The sequence below is a fragment of the Phalacrocorax aristotelis genome, chromosome 1 (genome assembly GCF_949628215.1).
Source record: "Phalacrocorax aristotelis chromosome 1, bGulAri2.1, whole genome shotgun sequence".
Lineage (NCBI taxonomy): Eukaryota > Metazoa > Chordata > Aves > Suliformes > Phalacrocoracidae > Phalacrocorax > Phalacrocorax aristotelis.
Genome location: NC_134276.1, coordinates 188,412,165 through 188,431,505, shown reverse-complemented (window position 1 = coordinate 188,431,505; position 19,341 = coordinate 188,412,165). Strand labels below are relative to the sequence as shown.

Here is a 19,341-nt window from a genome sequence, read left to right as displayed (position 1 = left end):
TTACGAATACTTCTGCCTGACCTTCTTAAGTCTTCCAATTTCTATTCTATTTTTGTTTGTACTTAGGCCCCTGTACCAAGTCATCTGTCTTCTGGCAGGTAGGACACTGCAAAGGAGGTTGTGCTGACATAGAAGCTAAATAATCACTTCACTTTCTGTGCCTCAGTGACCTCAGAAAATCTTTTCCTAGTTGTTCTTTCAGATGGGAAAAAAAACTCCTCATGTCTTCCTGATAGAAATCAAATATGTAGGTCTACTTTTATTATCTGTGTTGCAATCTAGTCTTAGAGTAGATATCATACTATATATGTGTGTAGATACTGTTGATGAAAGAAAGACTCGCATCTTGTATATATAAAGTAAAATGCATTTTCTAAAGAAAGTTTTCAGATACCGTACATGATCCTCAGTTTTATTATGAAGTGCTCAGGATGGTTTTAAGTAGGCAATTATTGTAATACTGTGGAAACGGAGCAGTTGTGGAAGAAAGAAGTTGTTGTCTTTAAAGTTACAGTCATTTGATTTAAAGTCTACGGATGTGAGTAGGAAGTTTACAAGATTTGATTGCAAGAATAATTTCTGGAGAGAGTCTGGCTAGAATCTTTAGGCCAAAAAGTTGCATATATGATTGTTATGGCTTACAGATTCTTTAGTGGTCAAATTACAATTTGGAGAACTAAAAGTAAATATATTTTCTTTTTAAAATGTTAATGATGTGGAAGTCAGTCAGATGGCTTAGGCCATTTGTGAAAGAGCTGTTAGTTGATCAGTAAGAGTACTGTATTGTTTTAAGTGGTGCCAGTGAGAACTTCATATTTTGGTTGATTTTAATTTTATTGGCTTTGCAATTGAATTAAGAAACAAATCATTGCTTGTTGAATCTTTATTACAGTATTCATTAGAATACTACATTGCAAGTTTACTAAAAATCACTTAATTGATTACCACAGTAACCTGATTGGACAAAAGTGAACATTAAGCTTACATACATTAAGCTAACATAAACCAGAATGCGGCCAACTGGTAATTAAAAAAGAAGAAATTGTCATTCTTTCACAGCAACGTATGTCAGATAAAATTATTAAGTCTACATCAGGTACTTGATAGGATATAAGTGGATCTGAAACCTTGCTTATAAGATCAGTAATTTTGACTCTAAAAGCAAATGTTGAGATTTAATAACAGAAGACCATTACTTGAATAATTTTTCTGATTCTAGTTAGCATCCCTTGGATAAATTTATGGACATGAGTGTGGTTGTCAGAAATTCTGTTTAAAATGTGAATTCCTATCAGTTAGAATATAAGTTTAATCTTAATGACTATGCATAAGATAATTCCATCACTTCTCATCTGAGGTATAGCTCTTACAGTGGCTGAAGGGCACAACTTGGAAAAACACTATTTCCATGTCTTTTGCTGTTGGTTTTGATTTTGGGTTTGGTGTTTTTTGTTTTTGTTTTGTTTTGTTTTCCCTGCATATAGCCCTTGCTTTTAATTTAAAATGCAGCATTGTGGGACTTGACAAAAATAATTAAAATCAGATGCATAGGCTGTGATATATGGTTGAATTTACTACTGAGGTAAGTAGCATAAAATTTCACTAAGACATATTGTAGTGAAAGTGGAGGGAAATTGTGATCTTACCAACCTCAGTACCAATTCAGATCAAGATGAATTTGAAAAATCAATCGAAGCATCAAGATTAAAGCTATTTTATGCAGGATTATCTATTGATCAGTACCCTTTGTTTTAAGTGTTTTTCTTCTTGGCCCATCTGTATTTACAATGGAAAAACTGCAAGTTATGGTTATGTTGCGGTTCAGCCAGATTAGGATGTGAATAATGAAAACAAGTTAGATTTGAAGTTTCATCCAATATATATATGTCTGATTCTTTGGAATGTAAGAAGGATGGGAGAAAAACTGTTCTGTTGTGATCTTTAAATTGTAAGGTGATCAGATAAGGTGTTAGCAGCTAATTAATATATAAGGAGGATTTACCTTCTGCTGAAGGAGGACTGATAACAGTAATTTTCAATCTCAAAACAAAATTAACTTATTCAATTTAAACAAAATTAATTTATTTATTCCTTCATTTGATTAATTTATTTTTAATTCACTCTTTAGTGATCAAGTGTATGAAGATGAGAAGGGGGAAAAAAACCTATTTAACAAATGAAATAACTTTTACCTGCCTGTATTCAATGGAAAAGGGAACAGCATAAAACAGGTTTTTCTATTGTTCTTGAAGATGAGCAGTTCCAGTATGTTGGAGATCCCGGGTCTAAGTGGGCAGCTGCTTGAAACATTGCAGAAATTACAGGCATTATTTGATTGGCTGGAAAGCTGTCTGTGATCCTGTAACTCCCTGCCTTACAGTGTGATGGCTGACTGCCCTGCGAAGGTCATGTTGAGCAAAAGGAGCTTGAAACCTGCCTTGGTTTAGAAAAATGTCACTTTTACCTTTTGAAATATTTATAATTTAGATGCTAGGAACTTGCTTAGCTTTCAGCAGATGCTGGCAATATAAATGCCCGCTACGATGTGTGTACAGAAAGGTAACAGTATATTTTTCCAAAACTTTTTGTTTTCTTTAACCATAAGAAAATTTGACAACTCTGATAGGGAAATAGTTGATATATTTTTTCTCAGTACACTTTCAACTGCTGAGAAGTAATTACTGGTTATTTATGTCTGACATTGCTTATGACCTAGAGCTGGGAAAGGTTTTACAAGTCATTGAAATAGTCTACACAGTCTCATTGCTGGAAGAAGCAGGAAATACTATTGTTTCAGCAACTAATGGGGAATTCCAGTGCTCATTCTTTATAGGGTATTCTTAAGTAAATTCTGACTGAACATCTGGGATGGTATAGGATAAAAAGTCATTGGTATTCATATGGTGTTCCTTGCACAAAAATAGCAAGTGTGTTTTTGATTATGATAAGTTTAGATGGATCATAATTTTTGAATGTGTACTCAATCTGCTGAGCAAATACCTTGAAGCTTTAGAGGATTGTTAAACTGAAAGAAAACTGATAGTTTGTTGAAAGTAAGGTAATTTCCTTCCCTTGAAGGTAAAGGACTTGTGAGGAAGCCAGTGCACCAACTATGATTCCTAAAGAAGATATGTATCGAAGTACTTAAACTTAGGTCCGCTGAACTGATGAAATTTGGAGTGCTGAACTGATGAAGTACTAGATTCAGTTTAAGATAAACTTCTCACTAGATCAAGATCTTACCTTTCACATTGCTTTACTTGAGTCATGAATGATTCAAGAGTAACACATTTTGGCTCTAAAGATGCTGTATCAACTTCTACTATGAAAAGTTTTTTCTGTACTTGGAGGGAGTAATGAAAAATATTTTTTGTAGAACTGCGGAGATCAGCTTACCCTTTCTTCTCCATAGGAAACCATTCTCTTCCAAAGATAACCAGTTCCGTAACATCAAAGCTTGCATTTTCCAATGCTAAGTTCTGTTACCTGCAATAGTATGAAAGCTGTAACAGAGAAATGTATGTAGCATGTTGTAATATGATTTAACAATGCTTGAAACCTAGAATGCAGTAATTTTTCTTAAGCAATGAAGCTTGTTTATTTTATTGTTTTTAAAGTCCTGGCCATAAGCTATTAAACAAATGAAATTGGTTCTGTAGTTTTGAGTACACCAAAAGGTATCTAAATACATTTTAGCCTTTTGTGCAGTTAGGCGGCTTATATTTTGTGTACAATCTGGGAAGTACTAAGGTGATATTTTATTATACAGGATATTTCATACAGTGTGTTCTTGGACAAATTATAGTTTAAATGCTGCCACAGCTGACTTCATATCTTTTAGTAATAACTTCCCCTAAGCCAGTTTAGTCAGTTGTATTATGAGCAACCATAAATATTAACGGCAGAATGTTACTTCTAGGAATCTTTCAATGAACTGTACATATGCTGACAAAGTGAATTCTGCTTACACATCAAAAATACTTATTTCCAGTCTAATTGGTGAAGTTGGAAGAAAAACCATGGGTCTTGACCTGTGCTGAGTATATTGTGGACATGAATATTTCTGCATGTAATGAGCAGACTCTTGGCCTTGTTTTCTGTTTTTTTTTCAGCCTGTTAGCAAAGGCAAAAACAAGGGAATGGCAAATTATCAGTTTTAAAATTATAATTAACCTTATCATCACTGTATTTTCTAGGGAAATTATATTAGGCTGTATTAATGAATGTAACATTAGTTTTTTATGTGCAATCAGCTGCTCCTGCAAAGTGCCGTTGAACAAAACGTAGCTTTAAATACATGCATATATATTTGTTCATCTGAGAGGGGACCTTACTGCTGCTGTCATGTTGATTAGCTGCAGAGAAATGGAGTCAAACCCTTCTCAGAGGTGCACAGCAAAGGGAAAAGAGACAACGGTCACAATTGAAGCAAGGGGCATTCTGACCAGATATAAGGGGAAAAAATGCACAATTAGAATGGCTAAGTCATTAGCCAGAGAGATTGTGAATCTTCCATCCTTGGAGATATTCAAAACTTGACTTGCCAAAGCTCAAACACCCTGATCTAGCTTTGCAGTTGTCTCTCTTTTGGCCAGCAGTTGAAGCAGATGACTCCCAGAGGTCCCTTCCAACCTAAATTATTCTGTTTGTCTACATCAAATGGAATTTCAGCAATGGAACTGTTAGGCTATGAGATGTAATTGCTATATCCTTTCAAAGTTACAAGTCAACATTACCAGTTAGTGTTTAGAATATGCATTATGCTGTTTTTAATTGGTTTTATACCACAGAAGTGGAGTTTCTAAAAACCTCTTATTCTGTAGTTGTGGTTGTGATATTTGTCTTACAATAGCTTCTAAAAGACCCAGTCACGCAATGAAAGCCTGTTGTGTTAATAGCTGAATGTACAGAGAATGGTAAGATTGCATTTGGGTTTTATAACTAGAGTGTAAATTCTCTAAAGCAGAAACAATGAGTAGATTCAGGCAGATGTGTATTGTGAAACAGTGGGGTGGGTGGCAGTCTGCATGCAGACAGCTGAACATTGGGTCATGTTTAACATACTATAGTAAAGAGAACTGCTTTGCTAATGTACGTGGAGAGCAGTTCCCAAGTGAGAAGAGGAGCCTGGAAAAGTACACAAGTAATTGTTTGCTCACTTGTTAAATTTTCAATTAAGTCTGACTGGATTCATTCGTAAGGGACAAGGTCAGCATTTTGACTGTAAATCGGAGAGAAATGTGTCAGGAAAAGGGTATAAAGGCCACCTAGCATGAACGCAAAAAAAATTAATATGATAGAAACTGAAAGAAAAGAGAGGGGTTACCTCCAAAATTTAGTGTCATGGCTGTAATTTAATGGCTTGATGTAGGGAGAATCTACAAGAATTTTTTTCATTTATTTCATAAATAGAACTGAAATTGATTTGAACTTGACCCGTCTCCTCTGCCAATATGGAGAAGAACAATCTAGCCTGCTACTCTCTAGCCACTCAGCTCAGATTTTCCCTGGTCGTGTGGGTATCCTCTTTTATCGCTACCTTTGTGAAATGTAAAAAAGTACTCTATAAACAGAACTTTGGACTAGGGAAAAAGGTAGAGGTAAAAACTTAAAATTATTGTTCACTTAAACCCAAGATCCATAGCGTAATGCCATTTACTGTTTCAGTAATTAATAGTGTATATCTTAAAGCAAGAAAGAGATACCTAGTGAGCATCTTTCTTGTGTTATGTGTTGTTTTATATGTTTGCTTTAAGGGACAAATTAGTGGCATTCTCAGAACAATAACTTTGATGTTTCAAAAACTAGGACAACTGTAATGAGAGAAGTGTGCTCTTGCCCTATAAAGGAAAGTATATTGCCAGCAAGCAAAAGATAATAGCCTCCTGTACACCCAGAAGGCCTGCTGTGATGTTTGTGTCTGCGTAAGATCCCCTTCGCCCTCAGAACAGTCTGTTTTTAAGCTGATGCTGTTTGACCTTAGTAAAGAGATACTCTTGGAAGATATTTAAATGTGCAGTCACACACAGTGTGTTCCTCAGCCCTATAAGGCACCAACAGTAGTATTTTTCTAGAGCAGATTTGTATTAGTTTGCACTTTCCTGGAGCTCAAAGGCTTATCTGTTTAACATTAAAGCGGAAAACATAATTACAAATTATATTCCATATCCTTAATTGATAATAGCTTAGCTGAATCCATGAGACAGAATTAGAGACTTAGTTACATTGTTCCAGTTTATGAGATGGTTTCAGATTTCTGATTAAAATAGGAGAAGCTTCCATAGAACATGAAGTGACTTTGTTAACTACATTTTCCTCACTGTGAGCTGTGATTTCTTTGTAAAACTTGTGAAGAATATAGATTGTTCTAGGTCAATATAACCCCTGCTTCATAGGAACAGCATGCACACATTTGAGAATTGAAGGGGGCTGTTGGTATAGCTGACATATGTTCATTGTAACACACCTTAAAATACCTTGCAAAGCCAGGAAATTGTAAGAACAATAATCTTTCATGGGCCTCTTGTGACCTTCTAGGAAAATGTTTGACCTTTACGTTATCCCATGATATCCAGACTGTAATATTGAAAGTTAGCTAGACTTTTAAAATAAGATGAACACTTGTCACCCTTACTACATGAAACCTTATGCTTTCCTGTGGTCAGACAGTGCTTTTTCTGCATCAGCGGGACTGCAGTACTGCTGCTTAATTGAGAGAGAGGGAATCTCATGCCATATGTTTTAAAACTGACAGTGATGGGAAGGTGTGATGTTGGGAGAAATTTATGGTGTTGTGAACACGTGTTAGCTAATACTAGATCAAACGTGATATAGCAAAACAAAAGATCTCTGAGTGTCTGAACCCAAATTTAGCAGAAAAGAAGTGCATCTTAGTATCTGAAACTTTGTCTAGATGCTTCTTAGTTTTGATAAAACAGCTGAACACATTCATATAGAATATTTCCTGCTCTTTCTTTTCCTTTCCATTTCTCCTTTTTGGGCATTCTCTCAGTGGTTTTCTTTGAGGAAGTTTTGAGTAGCTGGCTTTCCAATTTTTTATTCTGGTCAGTTCTCATTTGTAATCCTTTGGCCATTTCTGATGTTGAAGAGATTACAGAGTTTGTGAATGCATTAAGGGTGCTGAGGTTTATGTATGTATTTAGACAGTGTAATAGTTGTTTCTGTGTTGTGTTACTTTAAAACTGGACGACTGCGGTGTGCAGCTCAGGAGCTGTTGTCTCCCACTTTCCTAAAATCTGCCACCATTATTCCAGCTGTCTATTCTACATAGTTTCCCCTTCCTCCTTTATAACACTTAACAAGTTTTTTTTTGTGTGTGTTTGTTTTTTTGTATGTTTTAATCAGCTTTTAGCTGCGGTTAGTGATCAGGTATAACATCTCTCTCTAGTCTGTATGTGAATGAATTGAGACATTTGAAAATACTTAGAGCTTGCAAAGACTCTAACAGTTGTGTTTTGGATTTCAGCGGTGCTATAACTATATGCAGGGCAGCTCAGCAGGGCTTTTCAGTTCACAAGATTTGCTAATGCAGCAGCAGTTAACCGCCAAGGGAAATTTAAATTTGAAGGGACTCTTCATGTCCTGATTTGTAAAAGTCCTCCTGGGCTATTCTAGAAATTTCTGCTAGCAACTACATTTAGCTCTACTGTGTGGCTTGTTTCAATTCCTGTGTGCAGCTGTGTACTGTTTGCTAAAAGCTCATGAGGTATTACATCTCAGCAACAAGTATATTGTCTAGATGGTAGCAGCAGGGCTAGCAAACATGTGTCAGTCCCTGGTGTTCAGACAACATGTACAGAGCATTTGGTCTTATTAGCACAAAGCATTACTTCAGGCTAGAAATAATCCATTTTGGTACTTCTAATCTACCGGTTATACTCCTGCTTTTTGATATGTTAATAGTAATATGACTGATACTGCAGTGGGCTCAGTAAAGATTCTGATTTTTTTCTGATTGGATCATACTTGCAGTTGACAAAGTGAGCAAATAAAACACGTCAATACTGCTTTTGTCATGAGTTTCATCTACATAAAGATAAAAGTCACACAATTTTTAATGTTGTCTCATGAAGAACCCTGTTTTTTAAACAGGCACATTGAATGTAACAGGTTTGTGATTCCTGTATTCATATATTCCTGCTAGATCTCCCATGTCTTTTCTAAGAATAAACTGATTATGGAGATTGCTGTGGAAGTTTGATCCAAGAACAAAAGGTGAACAAATGTAGACTAGTACAAATAGCTGATATTCAAAATTATCTTTAATTCAGGAAGAAAATTAGTCACACGAGGAATTTGTGAACTGTAATAGCACAATTCTTAACAGGTGTGAATTGATGAGATTATTATTAAAAAGTATCTATGATATACATGCTGGCAAATAGGAGGCTTCCATAATCATTTAATAATGCTTATTATTCATATGTAATATTTGTATACTGATTTCAGATTGCATAATCCGTTTGGGCAATACAAATTATGGACACACAGAGGTCATATTTTGAAACAGTTGGCATGCAGTAGCAGAATGACTGTAGCATATCACCCACACTCATTGCAAAAAGTTCTTAAATGTGTGTGCTCTTTATGAAAGTCAGTTATTTTCTCCTTTCCCTGGGTGATTTGGAACAAAAGCAATGGTTGGTGCTGCTGAGAACCTAGATCGTGAAAGGATTTGGAGCCCCTGTTGTTGTAATTCCCTAGAGCGTATGAGGTTTATATTGCCTGTGAGAAGAGAGACTGTAATCCCCATCTTGCTCGTCCAACCTACAGCCCAGGTTACTCTCAACTTTCTGTCTGTAGGGTCTAAATCCAATATATATTTTAAACTGCTTCAAAAAATCAGAAGACTTAAAAAATAGTTCTTAAAAAATAATTCTGACTTGTGTATTTACAGGCAAATGAGATCTCTTCCTAAAGTTGTTTTCTCAGTGTCTTTGGATTGTTATATTAAGGAGGATACTAATAAGCTGAAGGGAATTTGTAGCACTGCAACCAATGTGATTATGAGATTTATACAGAGGGGTGCTAAAGAAACATATTTATGTTTCTCTCCCATAAATGGTTTTTGGTGCTTAGATTGCATTTGTATCCAAGGTCCTACCCAAGCCACAGATGGTGTGTTACTGGACAATGAACTGCTTTTCAACTCCCACTCAATTTGAGTGTGTAAATCTTGGGATGTCAGTCTTGCCACTTTCAACCAGTCCTAGTAAACACATACAGAAACATCAGAGAGAAAACAAGGAAGCTGACAACAGGCCTGTGATGGAGAAAAACAGTTATATGATTGACACTTGAAGAGATTGTTTTGGTTTTGCTGATCCTAGCTGCATTTTGGTGGAATCTCTATGCAGCAGAAATTCTAGAGGAGTTTTGACATCTTAATTTTACTGCTGATTTGGTTTTGGTCTGTTTTATTTTATCATTACAGACTTCCTTAAACAAACAGGTTACATTAATACTTTCCTTTTTCAGTGCTTGCAACAGACTAGTTCATCTGTTAAAGTTTGGCCACTAAGCAAATCTATTTCCTCTCTTCATCACATCTTTTGGCTTGTTGTTTTTTTTTTTTTATTTGAAGGGTCTCTAATGAAGCCTTAAGGATGAAGCCCCTAGGCTATTATTTTATTCTTATTTATATTTTGCCATGCCTAAGAGTGCTGATTTTAGACAAAAGCATCATCGTTCAAGAAAGTCCACATAGATTTCTTTGTTGCCTCAAGGGGGGTTTCTGCATTAAACTTACTCCAATTATCTCTATTGTTTTAATAGTTAAACATCATAAATCAAGCCTACTCACCAGAATTTCTCTCTAGTTAATGGAGAAAAATGAGCACTTCCAGAAATTAGTTTTTATCAATTATCCTTAGATATTTTATTTTAAATGATGGGCCAAATAGATGCTGTGGATTTTAATTTAGATTAAAAACATATTTCTATATGAATTTTCCACTGCTGTCCCTGAACTAGGTGATGAAATAGTAATGAAATTATTTGAATTTCTTTCACCATACAATTTTAAGGGTTATTTGCATGGAATTTGCTTATGTTCAGAAAAAAATATTTTCCATGTTATATCTTAAATTTCAGGGTGACATCTCTTGCTCTTCACTGAATGTATCTGGGAACCTCCTTTTGTGAGATGGTAATAGCTGACCAACAAGGGCCTTCAATGTTCCAGCCAAATTTTCATGCTGTTGTGATAAAGCATCTGTTAATGAGTTATACTTGCAGGTAATTAAATAGTATTGGGGAGTCTTCCTTACTGTTCTTGTATTTACATCAATATTTTCTTCTTCCCTTCCTTCTTCTCTGTCTGTTAAACCACATGGAAGATAAAAGGTCATAATTTAATGAATGACCCCTTGGATCACAGATGCTGACAAAATGAAGCCTGAAAATTGTAAATTGGCTGGCTGCTGTTATCCTAACAAAGCCCATTACAGTCACACAAGAGAGCATAACTTATGTAGTGAAACTGTGACTTTTTCATGGTTTCTTTGTAAACGTGACAAAATTTATGGATGGCATTAGTGATACTAAGTTGACAGAATTAAAACCACTGTTTATGGATACAGTTCAGTAACTTGATTTAATTAGATTCTCACCACATTGATCTAAGAGGATTTTCAAGCAGTATTTTATGACAAGGGTTTAAAAGAGAATGCTGAAGTTCTCACACAAATGATGAATTGAAAGAAATATTTTCATTTAAATACATAAACATTTAACCAAATACTTATTGTTTATGCTCTTGCACTTTAAAACAGCTTACAGGGGCTTTAAAACAGTACAGGGGCTTTGGCTACTGTACAATCCAAACTTCGTCTTTGACTAATAGTGTACTGCATTAACATTGGGTGTGTTAGTGTAACAGAGAAAGATTCAGCTCCACTCAAATAGACACATCAGAAGTGGGACATCAAAACGCAGGCTCCATTGATAGTATTGACTATAATGGGAACTTCTGACCCTTGGGTCCTTTATTGATGCCTACATTTAACATGGTGAATGGAACAGTTTCAGAAGGGAGTGAGGTTATTAGGATAATCAATTATCTCTGATTCTGTCAGAGCAGATAATACCTTTTAGTTTCTTCTTCATTCCTGGTTTCTTCCTGTTCCTTTCCTTTCTTAGGCTACCTGTCCCCATTAATAACCAACTTGGGTGTAAATCTACTGCACTGTATTGTAACTCCTTCCCATTTGATAAGCTTTACCAAAAACAACAGGCAATAATAGTCTCTGAGATTTTTAAGATAAAGCTTTGGACACTTAAATAGGGTAGACTATTGGGAAGTGCAGTATAGACTTGTGAACTGAGCATAAAGAATGATAAATTAAATGCCAATTGATGCAAATAATTTGAAAAAAATTAATGAAATTCATTTATTAAATGAATTTATGGAGGTGACAGTGTTACATAAAGGCTTGTGTTCCAATAAATATGGTGGATGGTTGTAAGGACATTGTGTTGTATGCATCCTAAAAGTAGCTGACAGAGATTTTACTTGCAAAAACAACATTACCAAGAAATAGCATTCATCATGTAGAAAAAGGTTTGTTTCATTTTGTTCTGCACTAGAGTGAGATTATAAAATTAAAGTCAACATTCATAACACTTTTAAAACAATATAATTTTGATTCTTGTTAAGTGTTCAAGGTTTAAAAGGAGCAGTACCTTAATCTAGGAACAAATACATGAAAGCTAGCTGAGCCCCACCTTATTGCAAGCCAAAATAAATCTTGAAGTCCTTTGGTGAGGGCTCTGGTAGAAGGGTAGCTAGGAGATCTTTTAAACCACAGATTTATAAATTAAGTTGCTGGCACAGCAATTGCCAAAATAAAATGGGCGGTCAGATATTGGGATGTGGAGATTTTAAGTCCAATGAAATCTAAGGCTACTTATAGGAAATCTCTGACAAAGAAAACATTTATGCCAGCATCTATTTCCAAAACTAGCAAAAGAAGGTGGCAAGTGTTGTGTGGTTTCCCTGTCTGTGGTCAATTCCCCTTGGAGTTCCTCAGCATTGACAGCCGTTGGATATGCTTCTTTCCATTAATGTAGTCCCTGAATCTGTCCAGCATCCTTTTAAAACTAAACAAATTCAGCGACAGCTAATCCATAAACTACTAAAAGTTACCTCTCTCTACAACCTCCTGTGGCAACAAAGTGCAAAAATTATCAGGTATTTTTTGTTCTTCATCCAGGGGATATCAGAAATCCATGCATCTGGGTATTAGGTTTCAAATTTGGATTTCAGATTTAGCTGAGAATTGTGCCAGTATTGAATATCTCAGTAGCTCTTTATGTAGAATCCAGGTTGGGATGTACGCGAGTCTGAGCACAGTCTTCACACCATTGGTTAGAACTTTTCTCAAACATAAGAAGTTGCCAGTTATGTGTAGAGTGTGTATTTCTTGGTCAAACTTCACCTTCCTTTCAATAGATATTGTAGCAAAATGACGAAGTACTCAAAGATGATCTCCAGTTTCTGTACTTCATGTACTGTAGGAAGGTATGAATAGATTGGATGTTCAGTTCTGACATGAACATTGTGTCTTCCGTTATCATTAGCTCCAAGTTACATGGTTTGTGTCTAGGATTAAATTCATGTCTTAGTGATATCAGGATGTATTTGAAGAAGCAGTTCTGGAAGAGGAAAATGAATGCCATGATAATTTTTCTTCATATCCATGATTATTTAGTGATGGTGCTCTCAGGATGAGGTATATTTATTTGATTTTTAGTTGCTTCTGCCTTTTTTTATACTCCTAACTTACATCTGTGAAGACCATCATTGTGAAATCTATGCAAAATAAGAAAACAGGAGAAAGGTTCGTGTACTTTCAAAATTAAACTTCTCTGCTGTATTATAGTGAGAAATGTGCCCAGCCAGGTGTATTGGGTTTATGTAGGGGTTTTTTTAATGATGGTTTAAAATTCTGCTATCAAACTTCAAAGTTTATTATGAATGCTACAAATACTACTTTTTCCCAAATGACAGAACAAAAACTCAAAGATCTCCACACCTGTGCTGCTCTTTTTTTATTTCTCATACTAATGAATCATAATGTATTGCCTGAAACCAATTTATTTGTTGTTTACAAAATTCTGCTGTAATACATTTCTGCTGTGTGTTAAAATTAGTGGAAACAGTAATGGTTCAAGGAGAGGAGCAAGGTGGATTGAAGAAAATGGTAGCCTTTAAACTAAAGTAAATCTGGTTTTGTACTTTTTATTGCACAAGGGATTCCTTTTTTACAGTTACTGGTTTAAGTTTAGAAATTCACAGCCTCTCAAATATTTTCCTTTTACTGATAAAAGAATGTCATGACAATATTGAAGGCTGCTGTATAATAGGAACAAAGACTTTGTTTTACTAAATATACCGAACTCTGACCAACACTGACGTACTCACTTGGTTGCTTTCTAGTTCAGTTATAAAAATAACCCAGCAAAGCTTCTTCTATAAAAGGATTATTCTAGGGAACATTTGCTTTACAAAGGACAAAATATATTCTGTGTTACTACATTTGACAGAACAGAAGATGTGCAGTATTCTTATCTTGTATTTACAATGAAGTGATGCTCTTTCTCTATTACTAGAAAACAGAGATTATTTTCTTAGAATGATATAAAACCCCCTTCCTTAAGGAATTTCATGGTACATTTTAAAAAAATTTTATTTTTATAGTGTCCTTCATACTAAAATAAATAATAGAATCTCTAAGGCATGATGAAAGATATATGGGAAGAGCTTCTACTGTAATGAAAACCAGTGTAGTTTGAAGGGATTATACAGTAAAACAGGACTAATCTAAGAAAACACAGCTATGATATTGCTGAATGTTTTCACTTTCAGGCATTTTACAGAATGCTGATGTAGCCAATAAAAGAGCACATTCATCAAAATACATAATTTAATTTAAAAAAAAAAACCAAAAGCACTTGAGTTTAAGCATATAGTACTCAGACTTCACATGAAGGTGAAGAAACCCCCTAGGACGTTTAAAATTTATGAGGAGTCTTGTGATTTCATTCATTATGTTGACAATATGCACAGCTTCTTTCAGAAATGGATTGGACCAAAAAGGGTGAACAGACGTGGTTGTAATAGCTCTTCCCATAGTGTGTGCTGAATTATGAGAGTTACTTCTGGTTATACGTTACCCAGGAGGACTGTTTAATGTGCTTGGTTATATAGATCTGCAAATTTTCAGCTGTGGGCTGGTATCCATATTGAGCCATAAATTTGTAGCTGATGTATTGCTTTCTAGGCAGACAACTCATACTCTGATAGAATTAAGGGCAAGAATTGATTTCCTGCTAAATAAGACCCATTTCAGTTTAAAGTGTAATAAATGGCAACTGGAGTCTCTATATGAAGCAGATATGTGTTGTAAATATTGCATATAGAAAACAAGACTTTTTATAATTATAGATTTGCATATAGATATGGAAAGATACCTTCTGAATGGAAACACTATCTATAATCTTTTTACTGTTTGAATTTTGATTGACAGAAACATTTCTGCTAATGTATCTTTGCTGTGGCTACATCTCTATTCTGACAGTATGCTGTACTATCAGAATATACTTTTAGCTTGGTTTCAGCTTGTATTAAGTACTGAGGTGAATGCTGCATGAGCTAGCGGTCTCACATGCTCATAAGTACCATAACAAAAAGATGTTTTACAGAAAAAAAAAAACAAGCCATGATTGCTTATCAGCTATGTACCAGCAAGGGTCTTAATGAAATTTGGAAGGAGGTTGATTCACTGAGATGCATAGCAATATCTTTTATGAACTGAAGCAGTTTTTTTCTAATCAGTAGTTAAGCTGCCAAGCAAGTCTGCTTAATTTCACTTCCACCCTGTGACAAGCAGCTGCTCTTTTAGGATTTTCATGATACTGATATAACAAGTAAAAGAGGAAAGAAACTACCTCTGCTGGTAGAATAAGGAAAACTTCGCTGTGGTATTTCAACTTCATTTATATTTGGAATCACATCGTGGTTCAGAGTCAGAAAAAACTCAGTCTGCCCTTCTCTCATCTCTTCCCCATGCACTCTTTTTCTTTTTTTTTTTTTTTTTTTTCTGTTTCTCTGTGTTGTTTTTATGGTGAAGAATGTGCTGTGTAAAGTTTAATGAACTTGGATCATTCCTCATCAGAGAGAGATTTATCTTGGAGGATTTCAAGCCACGTTTTTTCCTTTAGAACTGTTTACTATGAACTTTTTCAGCTGACAAGAAAGAATGTGTATGCTTGTTGAGGATAAAGGGAACATTTTTCTGTAAATATTATTTCCCAGTTGTAGTCTGATTTTGTGTCAAAGCTGTGTTCCTGTCTAGAAGAAGCAACCCATCCATCTAGTTTCTATTTTCCATGTGAATTTCTCATTTAATTAGTTCATTACTGTATACATGTATAGCTAAAATTGTATATTTACTCTGAAGTAAAGGAAGCAGTTGCCATCTTACGGTGTTTTAGCTACCTGGTTAAAGCTACATGCCCATTGTTTTTCTAGCAAGTGCCATAGTTTGGATTTTCTGTTTTTGGGGAAGACTCTCCTTTTTTAGGATGGTATCAGAAATATGTGTTTGTGTGTGGAATGAATTTTCTGAAGGTATGTAGTAACTGCTGAAGAAACATCTTGCTTCTGAAGAATGGCATAATTTTTTGCAGTTTACTGTAGGGAATGTAATGTTTTACAGAAATTCAGAAGATGAGGTTTGTGCCCCAGAGAAGTCACCAAATTCACCTAAGAATTCTGTCTGGGTCATATCCAGGCTAAAACTCTTGGTAGATTTGGGAGTGTATGCTGAATACTTTAGATATTCAAATAACACAAAGCTGTCCATTCCAACTGGGCACCGTGCACGTACTCATTGTGTCGTCTCCATACTTTCCTACTGTTGCGCTGACATTTTAAGCTTTTCCAGAGCATTTTTGTTGCCACGCCATCTAATTTGATATGTATGACAGATGAAGTGGCTCTTGTCCACCAACCAGTCGTTGATAGGAGGATTTATAAAGGAGGACAGAAGCCATTATGCAGTGGCTCAAATATGCTTCTAAACACGGCATTCAAAGGAATGCCACCTGTAAATGTAGCCCCATTATTTCTTTCATCATGTGACACCTTTATATGATGTCACTGAAATGAAGTGTAATCCTTTGATTCAGATGTCTGCTACCATTATGTGAAGCAGGATTTACAATCTCTCCAAGAATTTGAGCTTTGAGAAGGATGGAAGATTCAACTTCCATACTTCTACATTGGAAGGTTTGATAAACCTGGAAGAAATGCATTTCAGTTGGGAAACAACTGCAAGTGTAGAAGTTCATAGTATCAAAAATCATATGGAGTAACTTTACTTATCCACAGTCTTTCATTTCTAAAGGAAAAAAGACAATTATGAAAATCACCAAATCAAATAAAAAATAAACTCTCATTGTTGGAAAAGAATAACCAAGTTGGTGAGATGTGAGGTGAGGCTACTCTTCCTACTTTTATGCAAATTAGTCTTCAAAACTGTCAAGAAATTCTTAAATTTTGTGTATGACCTTTTATTTGACAGTATCCTTATTTCTTGAAATAAAACCTGCAGAATAATACCATCATATAATGCAGAGAGTAAACGAGTAAAAAGTGAAATGACATTGCTGTTGCTGTAAGTTGATAGAATCAACAAAGATTAAAAACCAAAGTCCTTTGCTGAGAGATCAGTATGATATTAAATGGTTACACAGTGCTACTAGAGTTGACATGTTATTGTAGGAGTATCTAGAGGTGCTGATGGATTTGATTATTTTTGTTGTAGCACTTAGGTCCAGAATATATCTTCTGAAAATCCATGTAATCCTGGTGGTATATAAATTTTCTTGGTATTTAATTTCTATCAGTAAAGTTTCCTTGGGAATGTCCACATTTGGAAGTGTGGCCAAAGCTCCCTACCACCTGAAACTTGTGTGCTGAAAGGCTCATTGCAAATAATGAAACCTACTCAAGATCAGTGAAATAGATACTCTTGCACTTTCCTATGGGGTCCACTCATTAGACTTTCTTGAAACACTCGTCAAAAGTTTGGCGAATTTGAACTAGCTCTCCTGCCTTGTTTAGGGATATTTTACCCTGAAACCAGTCTACTGTTATTCCTCTTCCTCACAATAACCTTCGTATCTTATAATCCAGGAAATCTACCTCTTGTGATCCTGTCTAGGCAATCCACCCTTTTGCCCTTCTCCTAATCATGTATCTCTGTTTTGAGCACAGGCTTCCAGTTCTCCCCTTTTCGCTAGCCAATGCTTTGTTTCTGTGGGCAGATAAATAATTTTGTCTGTGGCACTTAAAGTGCAGAAGTGCAGAGGAATGAAGAACCTTCCTCTTATTTCTACTGGTTCCTTTCCTAAAGTGTTTTCCTCCTCTTTTCCTGACAGCCTTGTTCTTGTATCCTGACTGCTCCTTGTTCTAGCTTGTGACCTTCATCTGGAAAGAGGAGACTGTGTCTGGTGCAGCTGTTGTGACGCATTGCTGAGGCCTTTCTCAGCTCTCGATTTCCCAGAGCAAGGGCATGTGTCAGGACAACCCAGCCTAGGTTTAATGAGATGGACAGTGGAAGAAGAGGTTGAGGTCTCTAGTCTTACTTGCATTCTCTACATTGATCAAAATACTACATTACTTTCCTGGAAAGAAAAAACAGAATTTTTCTGGAGCTTCTGATACCCTTCAACTCATTGTGATATATATCATCCCAATTTACCATTCTCTTTCAGAGGTGGAAGTAGTAGAGGACATAAGGCTAGTTTTGAGAAAGCATATTTTAAAAATAAAGGGTCACTAGAATCTTGATATACCAGCACAGTTTTTTTACTTCTATATTTTTCTGTACTGGTATTTACTGCACAAGATTTAAAGCTTTAGAATTTCTAAAAGATTGTATTATCTCTGTTCATCATGACAGTAAGAAAAAAAGCTTACCTAGTTCTGTTTTAGCCACCTTAGTTTGGAGTCATATAATCTTTAATTCTTTACTCTGAGCTCTCAATTTTGGTTGTCCTCTCTATCGATGCTTTGATTCTAGTTATGTTTATAAAGAATTTTCCAGAAATAACATTTACCTGAGACAGCCTAAATTTAGCTCTAAATTCACAAGGCTTTCTGTTATTTCGAAGAAGTGTCCGTTTCCAGGTTGGATCTTGCAGGCATCACCTCTAAGCAGGTTTGCAGTGCTGTATCTGCTGGTTTTTTGATGCATGTATGCTTGCCAGATGTGACTTCTTTCTCCTTTCTCTGAGTTGGCAGCTCTTGGCTGCATCACCTGCAGTTGTACGTTGTTTTGCAAATGCTATGTGTGGCCCTACATTCCATATGCTTCTTGTCTTACGCTATTTCTCGCAGTATTTCCTTTGTGAGGGTTCTCTGAAGTTTTCACTTTGTATTCTTCAATTTCTTTTTATTTTCTTCTGTAGCCAAAGCAAGGTTTTGTGTGTGGTGTGTTGGTTTTTTTTGGTTTTTTTTTTGGTTTGTTTGTTTGTTTTGTTTGTTTGTTTGGGCATTTTCTTTTTGTCCTCAGTGATTTCTGCAGCCTGCCATATCACATATCACTCTTTTCCAAGTGTGAAGTCATATCTTTTGTTAGTTCCTTGCCCCTCGCCCTCCACCCTGCAGCTTTGGCTATCTGAACTGAATTAGTATCTGATCTGTTATAATGAAATCTGCCAAGTGCCTTAATTATAAGTCTGACTTATTCGTTTAAAATGAATAAAAGATTCTTCAAGGAATTCCTTCACTTTTGCAGTTTCATTTGCAATCTTTCAAAAGTGTCTTTTCCAGAGGTTTCAAGATTATTGCAATTTCAGTTCAGAGTTTGTGCTTTCAGTCTGGCTCTGTTTGGAAGCAGGTGAAGTAATCAGTAGGTATAGGTTCAGCAAAAATAAAAAACTAGTTATCAGTGAAATTTATTTTTTGCTTCAGGTGGATTCCAGCTTTTCCCATACAGATGTCAGATACTTATCTGATTTTCTTCCTACCATTCATCACCGTAACACTAGTTTTGGCTTGTTAGTGGCCTTTAGTTCCTGCGCTACTGTTTTTCCCTCTCTGTCATTCTTAGGGGGTCTGGCTTTCTTGCTTCTCTGATAATAATAAAATAGTTTAGCTCCTAACTGTGGAGTTATGGACTTAGAACTTTGGAGTTTTGTGGTCTAAACACCTGCTTAAAAAAGAGCTAATATTAGATCAGGTTGTGCAGGGAGTTAACTAGGCATTTTGAGTATCTCCAGTAATGAAGCTCACATAGTCTTGTGTGAGTT

General features: G+C 35.6%; 1 protein-coding gene across 3 annotated transcripts in view; it reads left to right on the top strand.

Annotated features, from left to right (window-relative positions):
• Positions 1-19,341, top strand: part of IMMP2L (inner mitochondrial membrane peptidase subunit 2) — a 483,378-nt gene that overhangs the window by 24,905 nt on the left and 439,132 nt on the right. The window contains exon 4 of one of the 3 annotated variants that reach the window (XM_075081059.1): positions 10,114-10,257. The exons of the other annotated variants lie outside the window; for them this stretch is intronic. Coding sequence (XP_074937160.1) covers positions 10,114-10,138 — 25 coding nt within the window. The 3' untranslated portion in view covers positions 10,139-10,257. Of the gene's footprint in view, positions 1-10,113; positions 10,258-19,341 lie in introns of those variants that run through there. 3 annotated transcript variants of the gene reach the window in all.